The following is a 24,473-nucleotide window of genomic DNA, read 5'->3' on the forward strand; positions in this document are numbered from 1 at the left end:
GTCAATCATTTTCTAGCAGACAGTTTCCCGGCTTTCATTGGTCAATAGTTAAGCGGATTTTTTCTATGAAAGTTTTGAACATTTTTTGTTTTTACCGCAATTTTGTAACTTTTAATTATTATATTTATGAGATAATAGAGTAAACTTATGAAGATTTTAAAAGATTTTTTAATAAAAGTGATTATTTTGTGTTGTTATAAATGCCATGAGTGGGATTAAATTGGAGGCCAAAAATTACATTTCTTCTCCCCTAGAGAAAGAGAGAGAAAAAGTCATGAGACTGCCATGAAAAGTGTGTGTGTGTCAGTTTTAGTTGTATACACAAGAAACATGCAATACTAACACTGTTTTGAAAGTTTCTTTTCGTAAGCGTAAAAGCTGTAGAAAGTGAAAAAATGACATTTGCGTCAGAGGACAATTTGAAGTTAGTTGATATCTCGGAGGCCGTTAGGACGCCGGAAAAGTTTGAGTTTCCGTTCCCTCCGTATGATATCCAACATCAGTTTATGACAGCCCTGTTCAATGCCCTAAATAAAGGCCAGCTTGGAATATTTGAGTCACCAACGGGGACGGGTAAATCCTTGTCGCTGATCTGCGGAGCCTTGACTTGGTTCATTGAGTATAATAAACAGAGGAAGTTGGCGCTTGAAAAGCTTGTCAAAGATGACAAAACAAACGAGGTAATTTCAATATTGCAATCTTTATTTTTCTCAAGAGTTTTGTCTTCTGTTTATATTTTAAGTTCTTTGTTATATAATTCTATAGATAAACTCTTAATTTAGATCTTTAATAAAGAATTTCAGAATTTTTACGAAGTTTGTATGTACCTATTCAGGAATAGGTATAGCCAACAAGCAAAATAAATCTAAAATAATATTTGGGGGGGCAAATTGAGATGTCGTCAATTTTACGATGTGTTGCCCCCCAACGACAGCTGAAAAACACGTATAGGTTCCGTGATTTTTCCCCGAATTAATTTCGTTATTGGTAGAAGCTGGTACCTATTCCTTATTTTACATAAATAAATTACCTTAATATTTACCTACCTATATAGGTACCTAAGTGATTATTTAAAATTTCAAACTCAAGTAACAAAAAATTTAAAGAAAATAGAAATCGGTCAATATTTACTTTTTAAGATTGGGTGATAATGTGAGGAAAGACATATAGTTTAGTTTTTTAAAATTCATATAAGCCAGCAATAATTAGAACATAGCATATATAAATTGTTGTTTTAGCCTGAAGATGATTGGTTGGCGGCTGCAAGTAAAAAACAGGAACACAATCACAAAAGGTTCCAGGCAAAACAAGAGTTGGATGCCGTTCAGAAACGCCAAGATAAGGTATTGAATTATTGTTAAAATACTGCAACTTTTGAAACAATAGTTTTATAAATCTAATTCATGTACTTCATAAGTTACTTACTTACGTACCTAAGGGGAATGTCAGTAAAATAGCCTAAAACCACCCCAAGACATATAAAAAGCTTCCATAAAAAAGTACAACCCATCCGTATTATTAATTTACGAGATCTTTAGCTTTAAATAAAAACCTCTACTTTACATCAAAGGATTTGAAAGAATTGAATGATCGCATTTGCTTCTTAATTTGTCACATTCACAAACTATACAGCAATTATTATTTTTCATTTTCCAGTAAGATTTATTTTGTGCATACCTAAACTATATTTCTCTATATAGATCAATAAAATTTTGGAAAGAAGAAAATCTCTGAATTTACAAGCAGAAGAGAAGAATATAGATGAATTCAATCAACTATTCAAAGAAGTAAATTGGATGAAAAAAGTCCTTGATAAAGGTTTATCCAAGGTATTATTGAAATTTTACTGATATTGAAAGATTATAGAGGAAATATTCATTTTTGAGTTACCTCAAAACTTAAAAATATTACCTACAATATTTCAGCTGCAAGTTTTCAGTAGCTGGTACATAAATAAAATCTCAAGACTTGTTTGCTTGTCTTGAAGAACACTAGATAAAAACCAGGAATTCTTTAAGCATCATTTCTAGGTAGAAAAAAAACCTTCCACACTTTACAAGACTGACTTTAAAAATATATATTTTTAAACCTAGGATGGAAGCGAAGATGAAGAGTTTTTGTTGGACGATTATGAAAGTGACAGTGAAAACAAAGATGATGATTACAAGGTAACAAATTAACAAATCACATAATAAGTATTTCTAAACGTAGGGCGATTGTGCACTCTTTAAAGCTAATTCTAAAGCAGAAAATATTACTGTACAGTACAGGTGTCGTATTTTTGCCTGGTAGTTATTTTTGGTAAGACATATGTGGTACTGTGAAGTTACTATGCGAAAACCGGAAAGATAGCTGAAATTTATAAACTTTATCCAATTTTTGGTATTTTAGTACGTTCAAATTAAATTAAGATTTTTCTTCAATGAAATTATAGTAGATATATGTTTTTTTTTATGTCACTGATATAAAATAGTTATTTTACATGAGCTTTAATCATCGATGTAACTAAGAATCATTTAATCCAAAGATAAAGTTTGCTAAAGATGGTGATTTTTGCCTCCTCCCCCATTATTCAACTAGAAGATTTTTTACACTTTATTTTTAGGATGAAGAGGAGGCTGACAACAGATTAAAAATTATTTTTTGTTCCAGAACTCATTCACAATTAACCCAGTTTGTTAGGTAGGTGGATTTATTTTTTTTTATTTGTGCAGGTACTCTGTTACTGCGGTATATTTGTAACTTTTTCATTTCTGCTTTTCCTAAGATTTAAAAATTAATATTAATAATATAGATTATAGTTTTTTACAATATCGATGCTGAACTTTTTAAAACAAACTATATTTGATGTAAAACCTATTGTAAACGGATTTTCCAGCCAAACTTGTGTTGATGTCAATATTCACCAGTAGCAAAGTAGATTTTTCAGTGAAATCTTTTCATGGAATTTGAAACATTTGTCTTTTATAGCATCTGAGTACAATCATATTTCCCCAAAGGAATATTTACCTCAAATACAGCACTAAAGACAGACGAACAAGCGTGAGTCAAAGGTTGTCAGACAGTAGCCTCGCTTCTAAGAATTGTTGTATTTTAGAGAAGTAAAGAAAAGTCCTTTTGGTAATGACGTGTCTTTGGTGAGTTTAGCCAGCAGAAATGTCATGTGTATAAATCCAAATGTCAACAAGCTGAATTCTCAGGTGAACTTTTTATGCATAGCCTCCAATCAAATTATATTAAATTTTAGACTCGCTTCCATTATATCCTAAAAAATATTCTTAAAATTCATAATAAGTACATACAAGACTTGATTAAGAGATGCTTCGCGTGTAACAATGTGATTATTAGTCATAGGATTTAATCAGATACCTACATGATAATGCATGATTAAACATTATTCTAAAAGAAAATTATTATGTCTTCTAAAATGGTCATACTGACTTTTGGACAATGTTGATAGAGTTATTACTCAAGTTTGAAAAGTATTAGACGATTCTTTTATACACCAGTTTCCATATTTGTATTTAAGGCTGCTATCAATGAAAAATGTTTGGAGCTGGGAAAGAAGAAGAGTAAAACTACAAAACTTGATATAGATGATAAACCAGTAAAGAAATCAAAATCAGGTAGGTATGTTATGTCTAATTGATATTATGACGCCATATTGACATTTATTTAATCGTACATTAGTAGATCAGCCATATTGTAACTGTTTAACTAAGTGACGTAATGTTAATGGACATTCACAAAATATAATGTAGTTGCTGTTCTAAAGAATTTAATGAACCACCTATTTGAAAAACCCTGATTTAATATCAATGATGTTATTGTAGGTGGTTGTCCCTATAACAGAGCCAACGGAATTGAAGACCTCAGAGACGATGCTATCCTTGGTATTCATGATATTGAAGATCTGGTGGCGGCTGGCAAGAAGTCAGAATCATGTCCTTATTATGCATCCAGGTTAATTACGATAACAAGGATGACAAAATCCATATGAAGCGAAGCTAAATAAAAACATGTATGCACAAATTGAATTTTAGAACAAATGTTCCGTTGTCATAAAAAAAGGGACATTTAAAAAAATCAAAGAAAATCACAAAAACCTATCTAGGAAATAAGTATTTTTTCACCTCTTGAAACATGGATGACAGACAGACGGACAAAATAATGTAAAGACTAGATTAGTATATACAGGTCATAGTAATCATCACTGAAAATATCCGCTTTCCAACTTAAATAGCAGCCGAGCAAATCAGATTTTCCTTGTGGCGTTACGGACTGACTGACTGTCGGACGGACGGACTGACAAAATGTATTTATAGAATAGCTTTATAAATCTACTAGTGGCTACGCCCCTAGAGCTCTAGGGGCTCTTAAGGTAGGAGAAGGAAAAGTGGACCTCATCCCATTTTAAATTTGAGTTTCAAAAGAGTAAACAAAAATATTTTTTTGGGGGGGGAGGGGTGAAGACACGCTCCTCAAAAATAGTTTAAAACCTTCCCAGGACCTATAAGAAGCTTCACTGTAAAGGAGAACAATATTGGTTCAGCGGTTAGCAAGATCCTTCGGGACAAACAAAAACCGCTTACTACTTTATATAATAGGATGAAAAAACAGTGGGAAAAAAATGAGATTATCAAACAATTGTCATAATTCATGTTTTTTTAAAAATATTTTTCTTTTCTTTAGAAAGGTACCTACCTACCCATCTAGTTTAGGAATGTTTTTTCTTATCATATTATGTGGCTAGCTATAATTAAAATAAATTATTGATTCATAGATTGTTACGCTTCTTAGGTACATTAAGTATTGTTCTTGATTTAAAAAAAAATGTAAACCTTTTACCTTATATTGTATGTTTGATCTTATTATTTAGAGGAGCAGTGCCACTCTGTGAGATGATTGTTCTGCCCTACAATACCTTACTTCATGCTGCTACAAGAAAAGCTATTGGAATTAATCTCAAGAATAGTGTTGTCATCATTGACGAAGCTCATAATTTACTAGGTAGGATTTTTGGCTTGTTTACTCTAGTGATCTAATAGACAAGATACATACAGCCACGCAGCCAAGAGTAGAAATAAATATGTAGTCTGTATCATAACAAAGAGGAAGGGGACATTCGACTGTAAATTACATTGGTACACAAAATTTTATAATCACTATCTCACGTGTAGGCCCAACAATTTTAGAATCCATAAAGGTTAAATTTATTTATCATAATTGGAGTTGTATATCAGTTTATTGTAAAGATATACTTTAGTAAGTAGGCTGTTCTATGAATACCACAAAGAAGAAAAAATATTTTGAATGATTAAATTGTCATATTTAGGTTTTTAAGACCAAGATCTGACATGTATTATACTATAGATAGTAGAAATACTAGTTTGTCAAAATTAAGAAAAACTTGAAATCTTAAAAATCCCAAGAAAATATATGAAATATTATTAGGTATAGATCTCTAAAATGACTATCTCAATGAAGGTTTTCCTTTTTTAGAAACAATATCCGGTATTCACAGTGTGAGTATATCTGGGTCTCAACTAGCCTCTGCTTACTCTCAACTAACTCAATATAAACAGAAATACAAAGCCAGATTAAAGGTGAGTTACCTAACTATTTCTTGTTTTATTAAATTGTTCATAAACATCACTAGTTTGTTTTATAGATTTTTATACATTAAATGGATATCTTATTAAACTAAACTACTTCAACCAAAATTGTCCAACCGGCTTTCTTAATTTATATTTTTTTTATTGAATTTGAAATTCAGAAATATGTGATTTATATTTTTTCTAAATTAGGCTAGTAATCTGCTGTACATTAAGCAAATCCAATTTGTGCTGGCTAGTTTCATCAAATATTTGGGTGGTACCCCTGGTAAAGAACCTGGACAACCCACCTCTTATGTCAGGTGGAATTGCTATTTTATCACCTAAAATATTTTTTGATTTCAAGACTTTTGTCTGGATGTTTTTTGTATTTAGTCGATTGTGATTAGTTTCTTAAGGCATTACAATGTTTCTTATAATAAATTTCACGCACTTGATATAGAAGCTGGAGGTACAATTTTAGATGCACTAGACAATTTTAAGGTTTAAGCAAAATAAATGAGATTTTTATATTTTCTTAATTTAGAATTAGATATTAATTATACCATTTAATTCAGGGAAGAGACAAAAATGATGGACGTTTCTGAATTCTTAGTGGACACAGATGTATACAACCAAAACCTTATAAAGCTAGTGAAATATTGCAACACTAGCCAAATACCATTTAAACTTCAAGGTAGGTGTGTGTTATTTTGTTATATTTGTCACTTGTTTGTGTCTGTGTCAAATCAGTCAAATAGATAGATGTAAACACCTAATTCTGCTAGACAAAATTTGCCACATTTGTAGTATTTAAAATTATTAGTTGAAACGTTTATACACTGCTAATTGGTATAAACCTATAAAGCAAGATTTAATATAAGTTCTCAAAATTTTTAACAAATAAATGAAAGTTTTTGGGTACTAGTATAATTCCCAGTCCAATGTCCCATACCAGCCTGAAAATAACATTGTAATGGAGTGGCTAAGATACTAAAAAATTTATAAATTAGTAAAATCAAATGTTTTAACATGAAAATAAATGTGATATTTATTCAGGCTTCTCTGAAAAGTACAAAACAGATGAAGGAGCAAATAAGGATCAACCAAAAACTGGAGTTAGCGCATTTTTACAAAATATCAAGAAAAATGAAAATACTAACACAAAAGAAAATGAAACAAACAAACAAGTTATGGATGAAAACAGGCAGAATAACATTAAAACTTTTATTTAATTAAAAGATTTTGAAAATACTTGAATTAAAACAATTTAGCTCTAATTCCTTTTAATAAAAACTTTTTATTTAAAAAGATTAGGCAGTAAATCAAGAAATATTTTGTATAGAAAATTAGCTTAGCAATAACGATTATTCTTTAATATTTTAATAGATACCTATAGAGTAGCAGCGCTTAAAACAATTGAAAAAATTTTTTTCTAATGTTATTTGTATGTTAGAAAACCTGGTTCAAGTCCTCTGATGGGTGTTGTGGAGTTCTTAAACACACTGGCAACTAATTTTGCGGATTCAAAGTAAGTAAATCTTTTTTTAACATACTAGGTAATAAATGTGTACTTCAGGCTAAGGGAAAAATACATGGTGACTTCTAGTTGTTTGTTTGATTAGCCATAGTTTCTTAGGGTTTGGACCTAAGACTCCTGGAGTATGTTGAGACACTTTTGTATAGCCACCAGGGCCAACTTAAGCTCCACGTTCAAGTATGACTTGACACGCTGTCTTATGAGAGCTTCTCGTTATTACCTCACCCTCGCCGATTTTGAGTATGGCAGGTGTCCCAAATTAAGTCACCGTAATAAATGACACTCTCCTCAGAGGAGCCTGGGATTAAGGGATGTGTTGGTATTATACACTTTATTATCAGGCATCCAAACTACCTAACAATTTCCCTTCTAATGCAACTTGGGGAGGTTGCGTGAATACACATTGGAGAATTTGAGACAACATGTTGTGATTGCAACACGAGTGGGTTTGAACTCGAATTCTCATCACCGTAACTCAGTGCGTTACCACAGAGCTACGGTGCCCCCTGGTGACTTCTAACAGAGATATAATTCATTGCTAGAGACTGACAATTAAATTGTGGGTGGGATAGGGGGGTTGGGGAGTAACATGAGAAAGATTTTTGAACAAGGATGACAACATCCATAAAAGCGAAGCACTGAAACGGTAGGACAAACGGACATTACCACTTGTATGGTATCTGAACTGAATAATCAGAATTTAAAAGTATTAGAGTCAAAGCAAAATTGTAAGTAAATTTGTTGAAAAAACTGCTTGAAGCAGGATAATGTTTATGGACATACTTACATTTTTGGACTTGATTATAGAGTTGCTTCGCTTATAATATTGTTCGTTGTTGTCCCAGGAATCAATATACCAAAAATCAGATCAAACGGATAATTAGAACACTTGAAAATTTGTTGTTAAAAAAGTAGAAAAATCAACATTTTTAAAATGGACGTACGGGTATTCTGGTAATGATTATAGAGTTGCTACGCTTTCTAAATCGTGCCTAACTACTACAGGAATCATCATGCAAAGTTTGAAATCGATAGGACAATTCTAACATGCCTAAATTAACGAATAAAAGCTATCTATCTCGGACGGACGGACGTACGGACGGACGGACCGACCCTAATTATAGAAAAGCTTCGCTTTTTAAAATAGAGAATTATTACTTAAAAACTTGTACAAAAAAATTCAACCATTCTCAGATATGGCTGCACATCTACCTATACATATTTAAAACATACTTCTTAAATCAGTCTACTCTATCAACTTTTAAAATGCCTTTTATATATTATATGTCATGATTATCTGTTAATTTATTTTATTTTGCAGGATTTTGGTTAGAAAAACGCCAACTTTATCTGGGGCCAATATTAGATTTCTACTTCTGGACCCTGCCTCTCAATTTAAGGTAGGACAAGTTATTGACTGTCTAGTTTATGTATATAGCATTATCCTCTTTAGCAATAAAATATTATACAGGGGTGTATATTCTGCACAAGATTCATTTTTCCCCCTGCTGCAAAATTTTTTATTTTTTTCCCCTCCAAGTTTTTTCCAGCAAGGAAGGAAATAAAATGGAAAAATATTTTAATAACTCTTTATTTTATTCACATTACCCCCCCTCCGACATATTCGTTTAGTTTTTTTTCACCAAAAAGGTGAGAAAATAAGAAAAAAAAAGCTTTCAGTTCTCTTAATTTTTACATTATTCCCCCCCCCCCCCTCCCTCAGCAGGGTCAAATTTGAAAATACACCCCTGATATTATAAAAAAGAAGCATATTTTCTACCGTGTAGTTTTCAAATATTTTTTAGTAGCGAAGCTACTCTATAATTCGAAATGTCCGTCCGTCTGTCCGTCCGTCTGTCCGTCTGAGACAAAGTGGGGGAAACGTGATTTTCTCGGCTCCTATAAAAGATAGAAAGCTGAAATTTTTAGTGAAGATTCTTATAACATATGCACATCTAATCTATACATTGTTTTGTCCATCCGTCTGTTATTTGGGGTGCTAGATCGATTCTTACATTTTCATGTTTTTCTGATTTTCTCAACTTCTTTTTAAGATAATGGGCTTAAATTTTCAGGGATTGCTTAAATTTACATTTTACATATTTTACATTAGTTTTATTACGATTTTTATATTAATAGGGGTGCTAGATCGATTCCTAGATTTTTAGGTTTTCTATTCTTTTCTCAATTCCTATTCAGGATTTGCGGCTAAAATTATTAGAGATTGAATAATGAATATGCTCATATTCTACATATTTCCATCAAGTTTCATATAGATTTGTTTATAAACTGTGGTGCTAGATCGATTCCTAGATTTTTCATTTTTCGTGCTTGAAAGGTTGCGTGATTTTGAAGTTTTTGTCATTTCCCTATTTCATCAAATATATAGGATGACACTGGTATATTGTAAATATATTCATAATATATATTCATAATTTCTGAGCTTCGCTACTTATGGATGCTGTCATCCTTGTTTACGTGTTTTTTTGGCATCCACTTATGTGTTTGTCTAATTAAAAACCTTATTTTCCAAGGATCTTAAGGGATACGACAATGGCCAATAAATTTATGTACATCCTTAATACACAAAATTACCCCTTCTGTAGATTAAAAGTAGTGGTTGAAACGTGTGAACGCTTAACTTTATGAATCAAACAATCATTTTATATCCGTCTCTATAGGAATATTAAAACTAGGGTTGGCAATCTTCTTACTAAAATCCGCCCCCCCCCCCCAAAAAAAAAGGGGATTGATCCATGGATGGCGGTTTCTTGTTTTTTTTTGCGGATGGCTGCTTGTGGATTGAGGATTCTAGCAGTATTTTAAAGGTCTTTTTTATAAATAAAAAATTCTAGTCCCTACAGCGGTCATTTTTAACCTTTACTTAACCTATCCTAAAATATAAGTGTTACAAAAGTCATAAAAATTACCAACCCGAATCCGCAATTTGAATTGGGCGGATTTCAGATTCGGATTGCCAATCCTAATATTTAGGAGATTGTTCGTGATGCCCATAGTGTAATAGTGGCAGGAGGTACCATGCAGCCCATTGATGAATTCAAACAACAACTTTTTATTGGTAAGCCTTACATTTTATTCCTTTGCTTTAAACAATAAAAATACGTAGGTATACGAATTTAAAATGTAAAATGAAAATAGATTTTTTTTTGAAAAAAATTAAACGTTTTTTATATGGTTGCGCGAAGCGACTAAAATTTTTTCTGCATTCTGTAAATATTTCAATATCGCCTCTCCTTTTTCCTATTTAGCCTTATTAAGACTCATAATCTTTTCATTTTATACTTATAATTCGAATTTAATCATTCTTGTTAATTAATGCAATTTTACCGGTTTAGCTGCTGGCGCTAAAGAATCTCGGATCATGCATTTCTCTTGTGACCACGTGGTACCTGGAGACCACTTGTTGCCCCTGGTCATTGGTCAGGGACCTACAAATACAAAGCTGGATTTCAGTTTTCAGTACAGAGATACACCACAGGTAAGGATTTTTATGAGAAAATAATAATTTTTACCTTTTCCGCCAATTAAAAGTTATTCTAATACTTTCTCGTCATTTGAATGGTTCTAGGGACCTCGCTAACAATGATCTCAATCAAGTTTTTGAATTAAAGTGTTAGAAAATAATTCAAAGGCTTTTTGTACGAGATTTGTATGTCTCTACACGAAACGGCAGTGTTCTAAAAGGCAACTATTTTAATGCCAACTAATCTTATTGTATGCATTGTATGGTTTCCTAATTGTCAATGAAATATCCTTTTATCATAATCAAGTACAAAGCTTCCCTAAAGAATTTAGCTTTTTCCAGGAAATAAAAAATGCTTTTTTTAAACTTGATATTAAGGTATTAGATGAACTTGGAAGAGTCTTACAAAACCTTGTTTCTGTAATTCCAGCGGGTAAGTTTAATGTTCAAAACTCAATATTTAATTATACATAGAAGGTTTAAAATGTAGTGGAGATTTAGCAACGTAGCTCCTGTAAAACTAATGTCTCAGACCCTATCCGACAGTTTGTCTACTTAATATTTACCTTAGATTAGTTAAGTACTGTCTTCACTGTGGATTTGAGGGATTAGATAATGGACGATAAAAGGATAGAAATCGCAGTGTTATAATTATCCCTTCTAAAGATTGTAATTTTTGGTTAAAAGTTTTTGACATTACTAGTTTTAAAAAATCAAATTCAAATTTAACAAAAGTATCCAAAGTTTTAAAGCCAACAAATAAGATAATGTAGCTGTAAAACTTTGGTTACTATTATAATTTACAGTCCCTAAAAGAAATTTATTTTAAAAACATATCTATATCTTGATTTTAATTTATTATTATAGGAATAGTAATTTTCTTTCCATCCTACAATTATGAAGAGAAGGTTTACGGACACTTACAGAAGATAGGAGTTCTAGAAAAGTAAGTAATTTCCAGGGATCTAAAGGGATAAGACAAACACCGATAAATTGATGTATATCCCTTATTATGATACACAAAATTACCTCTTGTGTATATTGTAATTAGTGGTTGAAACGTTTGGACACTCAACTTAATGAACCAACCAATCAAAATTAATTTCAGATCTCAAAGCTGAAAAGATAACAAATAAGAAAACATTATTATAAAACTTTGGGCATTAGTGCAATAAACAGCCCAATGTCCCCTCCGAATTTTAAGTCATTGAAAACATAGACGTCATTGGGAGGTAAGGGGGTGTTAATCTCCCTCAAACTTTGAAAACCCTTATTTTATCCCCTTTAAATCTTTGAAACCTCTCATTTTACCCCCTTCAATTCTTTGAAACCCCTCATTTTACTCCCCTGAAACCGATGTTAGAAGTTGGCGATCACGAATTTCATATGATAAAAATATTTTTCTTATTTAATTGTTATCCTAAAGGGGCGCCGTGGCTCAGTGGTAACACACTGAGCTACGGTGGTGAGAGTTCGAGTTCAATTCCCCGTGTGTTGACTTGAATTTCTCATTCGCAAATCACGCAACTTCCCCTGGTTGTGTTAGAAGGGGATTATTGAGTAAGTTTGGATACTCAATAGTCACGTACATAATATCAGTACTACCCTTATCCCAAGCTCCTCTGCGGAGAGCGTCATTCATTGCGGTGACTTAAATTGGGACACCTGCCATACTCGGCGAGGGTGAGGTAATAATGAGTAGCTCTCATGAGACAGCGGGTCAAGTCGTAAAGTGCTTGAACGTGGAGCTTGATAGCCCTAGTGACTAGACAAAAGTGTCTCAGCCTACTCCATGACTACTTAGGCCCAAACCCTAAGAAACTATGGCTAATCAATCAATCAATCAATTGTTATCCTAATAAGATAAAAGTTGTGCTTGAAAATTGTTTTAATAGCTATTATTATATGTTGCATTTTTAGATAAACGTGAGAATTGTGATCAAAATTTGCGTATCATTTGTACTCATTTGCGTCATTTCTATTTTCAGATATCTATTACCCTTCATCCTGAAACCCTTGAAACACTTCATTTTACCCCCCTCTAAGAAAGCTTGGACGTCCTTGATTTAAAATGTTATTTCTTATCAACTTTCGGTAAAATAATGACATCAGTTTTACGGCCTAGATATGCTTTTATTCCTTTGTTTTACAGAATGTCCACAGAAACTTAATTTCATGGGTGGGCAGGGCATGGACAAGACACGATAATTTTTTTAACCCAGGATGATCTTTCAGGGAGAATTCATTAAACTTTTGTTTTTTTATATACTTATATGCGGACAACAGTGTTATCAAGTGCCAATAATCACAGGGATCAAAAGGGATAAGACATTAGTCGTTAAATTGACGTACATCACATAATGATGATACACAAAATTACCCCTTCTATAGATTATAATTACTGGTTAAAACGTTTGGACTCTTAAATTAATGAACCAACCAATCAAAATTCAACAAAAGTCCCCATCGTTGTTATGCCAACGAATAAGAAAACTTTAAAACAAAACTTTGGAACTAGTGTAATAAACAGCCCAATGTACCCTCCTTCCCTTCAATTATCATGTATTTATGTTACAGACTACAGCAGAAGAAAAGCATATTTCGAGAGCCAAAAGGTACCGGAGATTCTGATAAGATTCTGGCTGAATACACAAGGGCGGTCAGGTAAACTTTTGTTGATGCCTTAAAATGAACTGTTACCTAAAGTTATTTAACACATTTCTTAAAACCTTTAGAGATGATTATTTGCCTTAGATTAGTTTGGTTTTATAACAGCAAAGCTACTCTGCGAGTGTGCGTGTCTTACTGTCCTTCTGTCTTTACGTCAGTGATGAGTTATGATAGCCTTCCCTAATTTTTAAGATTATTGCAGATAGGGTGCTTTCCTTCAATTCCACATCACTTAATTTCTTTCGGATTTTTTTCTTTTTTTCTTCCTTTCCCACTTGTGTGCTTAACAGTCTCGCTTCTATTTGACATTGTATTTCTTGTTTTAGATATCATTATGATTCATTTTAGGATTAGTAAAGATGGTACAAACGGACAGCAGACTGGTGCTATTCTTATGGCCGTGGTCGGGGGGAAAATGTCTGAAGGCATTAATTTCAGGTAAGAATGACCTTAGGTGTTCTGTATTATTTCTAGCGGATACGTCATTTTCTAGGGGCGATTCTTTTTGGAGGGCAAAATTATCCTCCCACCAAATAGTTTTCCCTGGATCTATATGAGACTGACTGTAAAGGAGAACCAGCGAGTTTCTAAATTAAACTCAAACAGATAGACAGACAAACATCCTGTTACTTTACAAGGATTGCTTTATTCGGGTCATTGCAAAAATGTAATATGTGTAGGTAATTGTTTGAAAATTCTTCAGACGGAGTCTGGTTTAATTTCTATTCAGTTAATACACATAATTTATAAACAGATTTAGTCGCATCTCTATTTTACATATTTTACTTCTATTAAAGTAACAGAATGTTTGTCTGTCTCTCTCTATGCACCGAAGAATCTTGCTAACCGTTTTTGAGGGATGGACCCTCTGATTCCGTACTAATATATTATCTTTATGATAGACTTATATGAGCCATCTTAAAATATTCCTGAATTTAATATGTTAACTAATATAGTGATGAACTTGGACGCTGTGTGATTATGGTAGGAATGCCCTACCCCAACATGAACACGCCAGAGCTCAAGGAAAAGATGAGTTTCCTCAACACCCATGTGGGTATGATTGATGGAAAACAAGCAGGTAAAAACAGTGCTGTCACTCGTATCTACGGGAGGACCACCGAAATCCACCTCTCGCATATTTAGATTTTGTTAATGATATGATTTTAGCATTTTAACCCTTTTAGGTCCCATCTCTACGTGTTACTGTCCATGCGGTACCTTCTGTTAACCTAAACGTCAACATGATCGTTTTTTGTTTGTTTTTGGTCCACATGCGATACAGGGCAAACTGCCGACGACATGTCTAATCCCCTTGGAATTCGATTTCATATTCCAAATAACTTTAACGAAATTTTACCTTAAAATGGATAAAATGTAAATCATAGTCCTAAGTTTCCAAGATGTTGTTATACAATATTTTTGTTAAGGACAAGTGCACTATGAGAACCTATGCATGAAAGCAGTGAACCAATCAGTTGGAAGAGCCATCAGACACAAAGGGGACTATGCGGCCATTGTTTTTCTTGATCACAGGTATTTGACTCAGAGAGAGAGAAAGGGGACAATGGGCTGTTTATTGCACCCCAATACCCAAAGTTTTAAAATAATATTTTCTTTTTCTTAACATCTTAACATCTTGGGGACTTTTAATGAATTTGATTGGTTGTTTTTTTAAATTGAGTGTCCATACGTTTCAACCATTAATTGTACAGAAGGGGTAATTTTGTCTATTAGCATTGGGGATGTACGTACATCAATTAGTCAGCCATTGTCTTATCCCTTTAGATCCCTGTATTTGACTACTTTTTTTCTTGGACATTTTATTGTAATGCCTTTACTTTTGAGAATCTTAATACAAAAGAAATAGGATGTTTAGAAATCTGTAAATTTGTCTAAAAGGGTTTACTTGAGTTTTGAAATGTATTGTCCTATTAAGGGAAGCCTTTTATATGTCCAAGGTAGAATTGTATCGTCATTTTCATTATAATTCTAAAGGCTTGGGGCCCAGCAACTATCCTATTATATAAAGTAACAAGATTTTTTTTGTCTGTAGCGAAGGATCTCACTAACTGCTGAACTGATATAGTTCTTCTTTACAGTGAAGCCTCTTATAGGCTCTGAGATGGTTTTAGTCTTGTAATATAAAGTAGTAAATGTTTTTTGTCTGTCCCGAAGGTTCTCGCTAACCGCTGAACCGATATTGTTCTCCTTTACAGTGAAGCTTTTTACAGGTTCTGGGAAGGTTTTAAACTTTTATGGGGAGGTTTTAAACTATTTTTGTTGAGGGTGTCTTCACCCCCCTCCCCACCCAATTATTTTTTCTCTTTTGAATCTCAAATTTAAAATGGGATGAGGTCGACTTTTTCCCCTTCTACCTTAAGTGCCCCTAGAGGCTTCTAGGGGCGTAGCCGCTAGTTTTACCTATAAAGTAGCACAATGATTATATTTTATTGTTTAGTTTATAGGGTTGGGCTGGATAAATATTTGGCTGGATATTGAAATAGCAAAAAAAATTTCTTTATAAAATGATGTTTTTTTTATTATATAAAAGGAGGTTAAAACCAAAAAAAATTAAGTATTTATTAAGTTGATCCTACATCAATGCAATAAATCTAATGAACTATTACAACTATTTGACTTACTTGAGTTATTTATTTATTGTCATTTAGTATCAAGAATTTAAGAAATAATGCTTGTTGCTGTTTGTTAACAGAAATTTTTATTGTATAATATAAAAGATTATATTTCCAGATATTCGGACGGATAGTATCAATATCTGGTATACTATTAAAACGGCCGGATATTCGGCCTAAGTAACCCTAGTAGTTTATTTACTTGAGTATTATCACATATTAAGATATAAAATTCAGTATTTTTTATCTCTACGAAATTTACAGCTTTTAGTAGATCATAATATGCTTACACAAATTGAAAACAAAAATTAGAACATTCAACAAGTAGAATATTTTTTTAAACAACTGATACTGAAAATGACATTTATTGGCGTAGTTTCTCTTTAACTAAGCTATAACCGTCCGTTATATTTTGCGCAAATTTGACTACCTATCTTCATTTAAAAATGATATTATTGGCAAATTTCATTATTGAAAATATAAGTCAAATTATTGTTTTATTTTAACAGGTTTTTTTAGCTTCCCATATTTGTGTTAGTTATACTCCTATTATTATTTAGAATAATAAGTTTTTTTGCTTCTCCGTCAAGATCTCGCTATTCACTGAATTTGAAGTTTTATATAGACCCAAGGTGGTTTCAAGCTATATAATCTAACTGCCCAATTCATCCCACTTAGATGTTAGGGACAATTCGCTAGTGAACATTATTGTCCTTGTTATTTTTTTATAATGCTTGTTCCTTTCCCTCTGGGCAATAAAAATAATTTAATAAATACTAAATATATTTTCAGTTTGTTATCAGTATCAGTTTAGTACACAACTAGTTGCCCTAGCAATTTAAAAATGATAATTAAATGATCAAAAGTGAAAACCTAAGTTTTGTACGTTTTCTTTACTAATATTCTGGAATAAGGTTGCTTTTAATTTTTGGAACCATCTAAAATGTATAAATGTTGTTAATGAAACTAAAACAGTTATTACAAAAAAAGCGCAGCAATAACAATAAAAAGAGAATAATATAGACGTTGGTTACTGTTTAGACGTATTAATTTTTTGTAATAACAGACCCTCGGACGGACATGCAATATAAGAGAGTGGCTGCACTACTGAAATCATATAAAACGTGATTTCATTTTTCTTGTGTGTTTTCAATCAATAAAGATAAAAGTTTAAAAATAACAATTAAATATTAAAAAGTATGTAAGCAATTGTGTGTATTTAGTTTCAAAATAAACAATTTTTAATTGACTATTGATATTTTATATCTTTTATTTAATTTTTTATTTTGATTTTTTTTATAAATAATCTACCATACAATTGTGCATTAAAGTTACGTGAAAAGGTGCTTTAGAAACTTGATAATACGATTTAATGGTGCTATAAATAAATTGTAATAAGGGGTTGGGTTAGTTTTTATTCCTTTGCCTATCCATGTGGTGCCTCAACCCTGCGGAACTACCAAGAAGCTAGTAAAACTTAACCTCACTTGACCTAAATAATAAACAAACGAACGAAAAACTAACCAACCCTGCTAATTTTCAAATTATTTCTAAATAAGGAAGGATGGTGGGTTCTATGCTCAACGAAGACTTTTAGGGTAGATTGCCAAATACCCTTAATGGAGCATTCACTTTGCGTAGCAGGAAATCTCAAAGAGTTAACGACCTTGGCAAGTTGGTAGGTCAAGTAAATTTGACGGTTTTCTTAAACATTAAGTAAAATGAATTACTGTGCGTTAATGTGTATTATAGACTGTAACTTAAACTTAATTTCAAGGCTTAATATTTTAAATGACCAGTTCTAAACATGTTTTAATTCAATTGTTTTGCATTCAATAAGTATGGAAATTAAAAAAATTGACGCCTCACACCCCAAAAAGGCACATTTTCTTTACTTAACTTAGGATACAAACTAACCTCTAATGCTAGCTTTGAATTTTTTTATTGTCTTGATCTAATTCAAAGGGGTAATTAAACGGATGCAGATAATAGTATAAAACCATCCCAAGATATAAAATTTTGAAATAAAATAGCTTAAAGCCATCCCGGGACTTAAACCTTATATTAATATAGGATACGTAAGATTGTTAGAGCGTATATTTGTTGCGCTACTTTTAAAATCCTTTTAGCACTGAATTACATGTAGGCCTTGTAAGCTTACCAGGGATCTCAAGGGATAAGACAATGGATGATAAATTGATGTACACTCTCATATCCCTATGTTGGATCATTGGTGGAGAATGTCAGACACTTTTAAGACTTTTACAACCCAATCAAGATGTAATAAAAAGTCTTGAAAGAATAAGAAAATTTTTGGTACCATTATAATTTACAGTCCTATGTCCCTTCCATCCCTGAAGGCTTACGCTTTGATGGTATGGTTTGATAAGGCCGGGTAAAAGTTTGCGTTCAAATTCCAACCAGTTAGTTCAATGCCCGAGTTACACTATCTTACACACGTGTGGGCTTTGCATTAAGGGCTTTTTTTAAGGATTAAATTCAAGAAGAGTTTATAAATTTTGATCAAAAAAAAATTTTAGCACCTAATTTAGTTTCTTTAGCTTATTTGTTTCTTTGAATTAGTAGTATTTTACGTACTAGGTGAGTTTTTTGTTTGTTATTTATGTATTTGTTTGTGACTTTAGGTTAAAAACATTGACACGGCAATTTATTTGTATAAAGAATTAATACAGTTTCGAAGTAACAAAGAAAGGCTAAGCTTAATATTGTAATATTAAATATAGTTTTCTGCTGTTAAAAAGGTCAATTTTGTTTAAGCTTAACAAAAATTTATTGTATATAAAATATTTCAAGTAAGATCTCGTAAACGTTAAGCCGATCGTTCCGCAATTTTATGGGTAGTTCTATATTGGCCTGAGGCAGGTTTTCTTGCACAACCCCCCAAAAAGTAATACATGTTAACAACCCCGACCCTTATCTTCGAAAAAAAATGAGTTTTTTTTTTATAAAAACTATCTCCTATCCTTGACAAAACCATTGTCCAAATATATTTGTAGTTTCTCTCCATTCCACTTGAAATTTTCTACAATTCAGTTTATAATTCTACCTTGTCACATCTAGTTAAAGGTGGTTCTTTGGGTAATAATATTTTAAAATCACAGTTGATTTAGAGCCTTAAATAGTGTTTTTATTAATTGTGATAGGTACTAGTGTAAAAAGAGTACCTATTAAGTTTTAGTCATTTATTTGCGGATTTTAAAAGTGTTATTAGAAATTAAAACTTTATTAAGACAATGATAAAAAAGTTTTGATTATTAAATTATTTTATTCATTAAAGTTTATGTTTATTAAATAATTAAAAAGTGATTGCTATTTATGAATTCTTATTTAATTCTTAAAATCTCTGGGAACTAACTATCTTTATAGGATAGCTATATCAAGTTATAATTAGTTTTAGGCTAATTTTATTCTCTCTCTCTCACCCTTTGAATTAAAGGCCCCTAGATGCTACATAGTGATAAATCCTTTTTTATTTGATACTTTAGAATTCATTATTAATTAATACATGATGATTTAGTGCTTTCTAGGTGACTTAACACATTTAAAAAGTCTTCAAAACACTACAGGTTTAATAAAAATTCATCTATAGATGAAAAAAGTTTTTTTTATGTTTTTTAAGTAACTAAAAATACTTTAAATTGCCGTTTCAGCCTCTTATTTAAAACATATATTTTACATACCAGCTGAGTAAATCTGTTTGAGTTATCTACTTATGACATATTTAAGTAAGGATGCACAGAAATGCTTTTGGAGAAATTGCCATTGAAAATTGAGTAGCATTTCAAAAGCGAAGCTTTTCTATAATTAGGGTCGGTCCGTACGTCCGTCTGTACGTCCGTCCGTCCGAGATAGTTAGCTTTTATTCGTTAATTTAGGCATGTCCTATCGATTTCAAACTTTGCATGGTGATTCCTGTAGTAGTTAGGTACGATTTAGAAAGCGTAGCAACTCTATAATCGTTACCAGAATGTCCGTACGTTCATTTTAAACATGTTGATTTTTTTACTTTTTTAATAACAATTTTTTATATGATAAAATCATCCGATAGATCTGATTTTTTGATTACTGATTCCTATTACAATAAGGTACAATATTATGAGCGAAGCATCTCTATAATCAATTATTAAAATGTCAGTATGTCCTTAAACAGAATTCTGTATTTAAGAAGTTTTGCAACAAATTTACGTATAATTTTGTCAAACCTTATATTTTCATATTTTGTATATTCAGTTCTGACACTTAACAAAAGTTAATGTTAGTCTGTCATATCGTTTCAGAGCTTCGCTTTTATGGATGTTGTCATCCTTGTTTGAGAATAAATTAGCTCTAAAAGCCCCCCTGTTAAAAAAGTTCTCAGTGATTATTTTTAAACTCTAACAAATGAAATGTTATGTAAGCTAATTCTGTTTAGTGTATTAGTATTATTACAATGTTTTAAGTGATAACATTAAATGCGTATTAATTGCAGAATTTATTTTTGCACTATTTTGCAATTTTTAAGTGTCACGTTTGTCAAAACTCTACTTATATGAAAATATATCTATTTTAATAAGTTATTAGGAACACATCTTATCTACAAATATGTTAGGTATATTCGTTTGAACAAGTTACCTAACTTTGGTTATTGATTGGTTAATAAAAGGAAGGAGGATGTGAATAAGAATGGTCTGGACAGGGGGGGGGGGGGGGGACTCGAAAATCCTTTGACCAAAATTGAGCCAACTTCGGATTTAAGCTTCTATAGCGCCAAAGTTACTTTTAAAATTTTCGCGACCGCCACTACCGCCGCCGCCGCAAAAAAATTATTGCATTTCTCGCCGAATTAGCGAGTGCTTGTAAGCTATTTGAATCTAAATCAAAGAGTCTTGTGATGGTATTATGCTATTTTTATGTCTCTTCCTTTCTCTCAAAATCCAGAAAAAAAGTCGAAAATATTAATATACCTAAAGTATTTACTTAATTGAGAATATTAAAAATCTATTTGTAAATCCTAGAAAGGCCGAAGAAAAAGTCTCATGATTCGTTGACGTACCCATAAATAGAAAACATAATAAACGGTTAGCGCGATCTTTTAGTGCAGACAGACAAACATGCACCTTGCCTCTTTTTATTACTAATAAAATAGCCCATAATTGTTGTTATTATTAAAGACATAATTGTTTTCCTTTTGCAGGTATAGCCGTCCAAATGTACAGAGCCAGCTGCCAGGATGGATTAGCCGCCATGTCAAAATTCCACCAAAATTTGGTCCGGTGCTGGCCGATATCAGAAAGTTTTTCAAGTCTAAAAATCCCTAACTAGTGATTAATTTGAATTTTATCAATTTTTCTATAAAATATTACATAGAGGAAGGTATAAGACAATTGCAGTCAAATTAATCTGCTCTTTCTTTTTTTTATTTTCAAGCTGCTTATTGTAGAATTTTACACAGAAGATTATTTTACCGTCTATTGTACTATCCCTGTTTTCCTTACAACACAGATTTTCACGGTAACTTCTATTCCCTATTCTCAAGCATTAGATTTTTGTATTTTTGCAGCTGTTATCTTTCATTGGTTTATCCCTGATTCCCCGATGAAAAATATCAGGGAAAATGGACAAGACTGATTTTAAAATATTCAATTCTTAATATATAATGCTTCATGCCAATATTCCTGAGATAACAAAATAATTTTTATTGTTCATAATAACAAAAATAGGGCATTGTGATTTCATTAATTTACGCTTGAATGACTAAAATTTAATTATGTTCAAATTGACATGTGATATTTTTTACCGATACGCTTACTACTTTTTTACCAGATTAATCTAAAACTTACTTTAGCTTCAGAATTTTGTAAGGATAATGAAAGCAAAATAAAATAAATAATTTTAAATGTTAAAAAATCTGTATACCTTTCTATATATTTTTTAAAAGTATAAATAAAACATAAAAGTACAAAATTATTTTATTTAAAAGCATAATGTGATATGAATTCTTTTATGAATGATTCTATTATATGTAATTATTTTTCAAATAGTTAATATTTTTATTGCAATAGCACACACACGAGTTTGCACCTACTCCCAAATGCATGGCCGGGATATTAAACTTTTAAACATATTTTCATTAAACTTACGTATTGGCTCTTGAATTTTATGAATGCAATCTCGTATGGGTGCAATTCTATGTAATTTATGTAATGAAGAAAATATTTTTATTTTCATAGCTGTTGCAATGTCTGACGTGTACAGTCCGCCCGAGAGGGTGGCTGTGGAGTCCCACTGCAGGGGTATGGAGACATATAAGGCCATGTACAAGGAGAGTGTGGAGGAACCACACAAGTAAGCTTTTTTGATCATTTATACTTTTGAAAGTAACAAGATGTCTGTGTGTTTGTCTGTGTGTTTCTTGTGTGTTTGTACCGAAGGATCTCGCTTACCGCTGAACCGATCGGGTTCTCCTTAACAGGGTAGCTTCTCATAAGTCCCGGGAAGGTTTATAACTATTTTGGGGGAGGGTACCACCACCCTCCCAAGAGAAATGACAAAAAAATTTCAAATTTAGAGGAGACTTCAACGTCAAATAAGGTGGTATCGTACATAAAAAATTAACTTTAACAAACAACAACATTTAAAGTGCCACTAGAGGCCTCTAGGGGCGTAGCCGCTAGTACTTTTTAAAGTAATAAGATGTCTGTGTGTTTGTCTGTGTGTTTGTACCGAAGGATCTCGCTTACCGCTGAACCGATCGGGTTCTCCTTAACAGGGTAGCTTCTCATAAGTCCCGGGAAGGTTTATAACTATTTTGGGGGAGGGTACCACCACCCTCTCAGGAGAAATCGCCCCTAGAAAAAAATTACCCCTCTCGAAAAAGAGACTTGAACTAAACATAAACCAATCATTTCTGTAATTAAATATTTTAAATAAAAAAAAACATTCAAAGTGCCACTAGAGGCCTCTAGGGGCGTATCCGCTAGTACTTATGAAAGTAACAAGATGTCTTTGTGTACTGAAGGTCTTGCTATCCGCTGGACTGATTTGGTTCTCCTTTACAATGAAGCATTTCAGAGGCTTTGGGAAGGTTTAAAATTATTTTGGTGATGGGTCCCTTGAACCTCCCTGGAAAAAATACCTCTCCATTCCCCCCCCCCAAAAAAAAAAAAAATAACCATCCCCGCTCTATGTATGTTCTCTACTTCAAATAAATAAATGATTTTTTTGTTTAGGTTTTGGGGCAGAATTGCTGAGCAGTTTTTCTGGAAGAAGCCTTTACCTACAGGTAATAGTAAAAATATAGAAAAAACGCTTCTAATATTGAAGTAAGAACCTAAATACTTACCTAGAGTTTAATTTACCAATATATTGATCATGTTATGTAAAATTGTCTAATCAGTGTTTTTTTTATTATGACTTATTGTTGACTTCTTTAGTGTCGTAGTTTTAGATTTGAAATGTCTTAATTCGGTTTCACCTTAAATTCCTACCTGTACATCATTCTATGCCCTTTCAATATAGAATAAAATGGCATTCCTGATCATAGTAATATTTTTATTAATGCGAATTGTAAACATATTCGTTACATTGATTAGGTACTGCTTTCCTCTTTTTGTATTTTTAAGTGATTTTTCGTTGTAATACACTTTGAACTCAACAAAACATGTGATATGTATTTTTTAGACAAATTTATATTTTCTCGTTAATATAACTAAGCATATTTATCCAAAATAAATACTAAACATCACTTGTTCTCGTTTGTGCCACCCTTTAGGGTCCCCTTAAAGAAGTCTGCAAGAAATACACCGCTTTAACTGTTGTAATGCTGAAAATAAATAATTTTGTTCTTAGGCTACGTTATTTATTTTCTATCATGAGGATTGAAAAAACTTTCAAAAGTTTCATATACCTAAAATGTCATTTTAAAATGCCAACAACTTTTTTATTATTAAGCAGAAGGCTTCAAATTTCGGGTATTGGGTTCACTTGTGGCAGTCTTTCAGCAGTTAGATCGGTGTATTTCTTGCAGGGTTCCTCTAAAAGGCTAAAAAAATTTTAGGTAAAAAAGGTACTTTTATTGGTTCAATCCTTTAAATTAGATAGAATAATGTTTCAAACAAATTTTAGATCTGAATGACTTTATGAAGTACAATTTCAACGTGACTGAAGGACCCATCAAGATTGAATGGATGTCAGGAGCTCAAACCAATATTTGCTACAACGCTTTAGGTAAACATATTATTCATGTGAAGACATCCGCTTGTTGTCGAAAAGTTAAATGGTCCGTTTCGATCATGATTGAAAGTGGCCATTAGACTGTAAATAATAATGGTATCCAAAGTTTTTTAAAATACGTTTTCTCATTCTTGTTCATAAAAACATTTATTACCTAATTCTTTTATTTGCTGGGTTAAATTGGCCGTGACAAAACTGTTACTTTTCAACCAATATTTTTTTAATACAGGAGTGGTAATTTTGTTTGTCATTATTGAGAGTGTATTGTATACTTAGGTAATGATTTATCATCCATTTTTTTATCCCCTACCTAAAAT

General features: G+C 32.0%; 2 protein-coding genes across 9 annotated transcripts in view; both read left to right on the top strand.

Annotated features, from left to right (window-relative positions):
* On the top strand, window positions 1-22,154 carry LOC145319536 (ATP-dependent DNA helicase DDX11). The gene is made up of 24 exons (XM_080161718.1): window positions 1-680; window positions 1,239-1,343; window positions 1,701-1,829; window positions 2,094-2,168; window positions 2,606-2,682; window positions 3,098-3,200; window positions 3,530-3,626; window positions 3,834-3,963; window positions 4,880-5,010; window positions 5,503-5,606; window positions 5,808-5,917; window positions 6,173-6,291; window positions 6,654-6,801; window positions 7,051-7,125; window positions 8,456-8,534; window positions 10,129-10,213; window positions 10,491-10,633; window positions 10,997-11,051; window positions 11,486-11,564; window positions 13,196-13,282; window positions 13,637-13,726; window positions 14,245-14,369; window positions 14,719-14,824; window positions 21,119-22,154. The coding sequence occupies exons 1-24, from the start codon at window positions 396-398 to the stop codon at window positions 21,240-21,242; spliced, it is 2,661 nt and encodes an 886-aa protein (XP_080017844.1). The 5' UTR covers window positions 1-395; the 3' UTR covers window positions 21,243-22,154.
* The window catches only part of AcCoAS (acetyl coenzyme A synthase), a 16,755-nt gene continuing 14,369 nt past the window's right edge, over window positions 22,088-24,473 (top strand). For all 8 annotated transcript variants that reach the window (XR_013879932.1, XR_013879933.1, XR_013879931.1 and 5 more), the window contains exons 1-3: window positions 22,088-22,269; window positions 23,154-23,206; window positions 24,049-24,150. Coding sequence is in view for 4 of the 8 variants with exons in the window: in XM_080161725.1 (XP_080017851.1) it covers window positions 22,088-22,269; window positions 23,154-23,206; window positions 24,049-24,150 (337 nt within the window). In the remaining 4 variants the exon portion in view is untranslated. The remainder of the gene's footprint in view (window positions 22,270-23,153; window positions 23,207-24,048; window positions 24,151-24,473) is intronic.

This window comes from Acartia tonsa, chromosome 5 (assembly GCF_053477335.1).
Source record: "Acartia tonsa isolate MP-2025a chromosome 5, ASM5347733v1, whole genome shotgun sequence".
Taxonomy (NCBI): Eukaryota; Metazoa; Arthropoda; class Copepoda; order Calanoida; family Acartiidae; genus Acartia; species Acartia tonsa.

Coding starts and splice junctions, on each gene's coding strand:
- LOC145319536 (XM_080161718.1), top strand. CDS start 396: ATGACATTTGCGTCAGAGGACAATTTGAAGTTAGTTGATATCTCGGAG. Junction 681..1,238: donor AAGATGACAAAACAAACGAG/GTAATTTCAATA, acceptor TTGTTGTTTTAG/CCTGAAGATGATTGGTTGGC. Junction 1,344..1,700: donor TTCAGAAACGCCAAGATAAG/GTATTGAATTAT, acceptor TTCTCTATATAG/ATCAATAAAATTTTGGAAAG.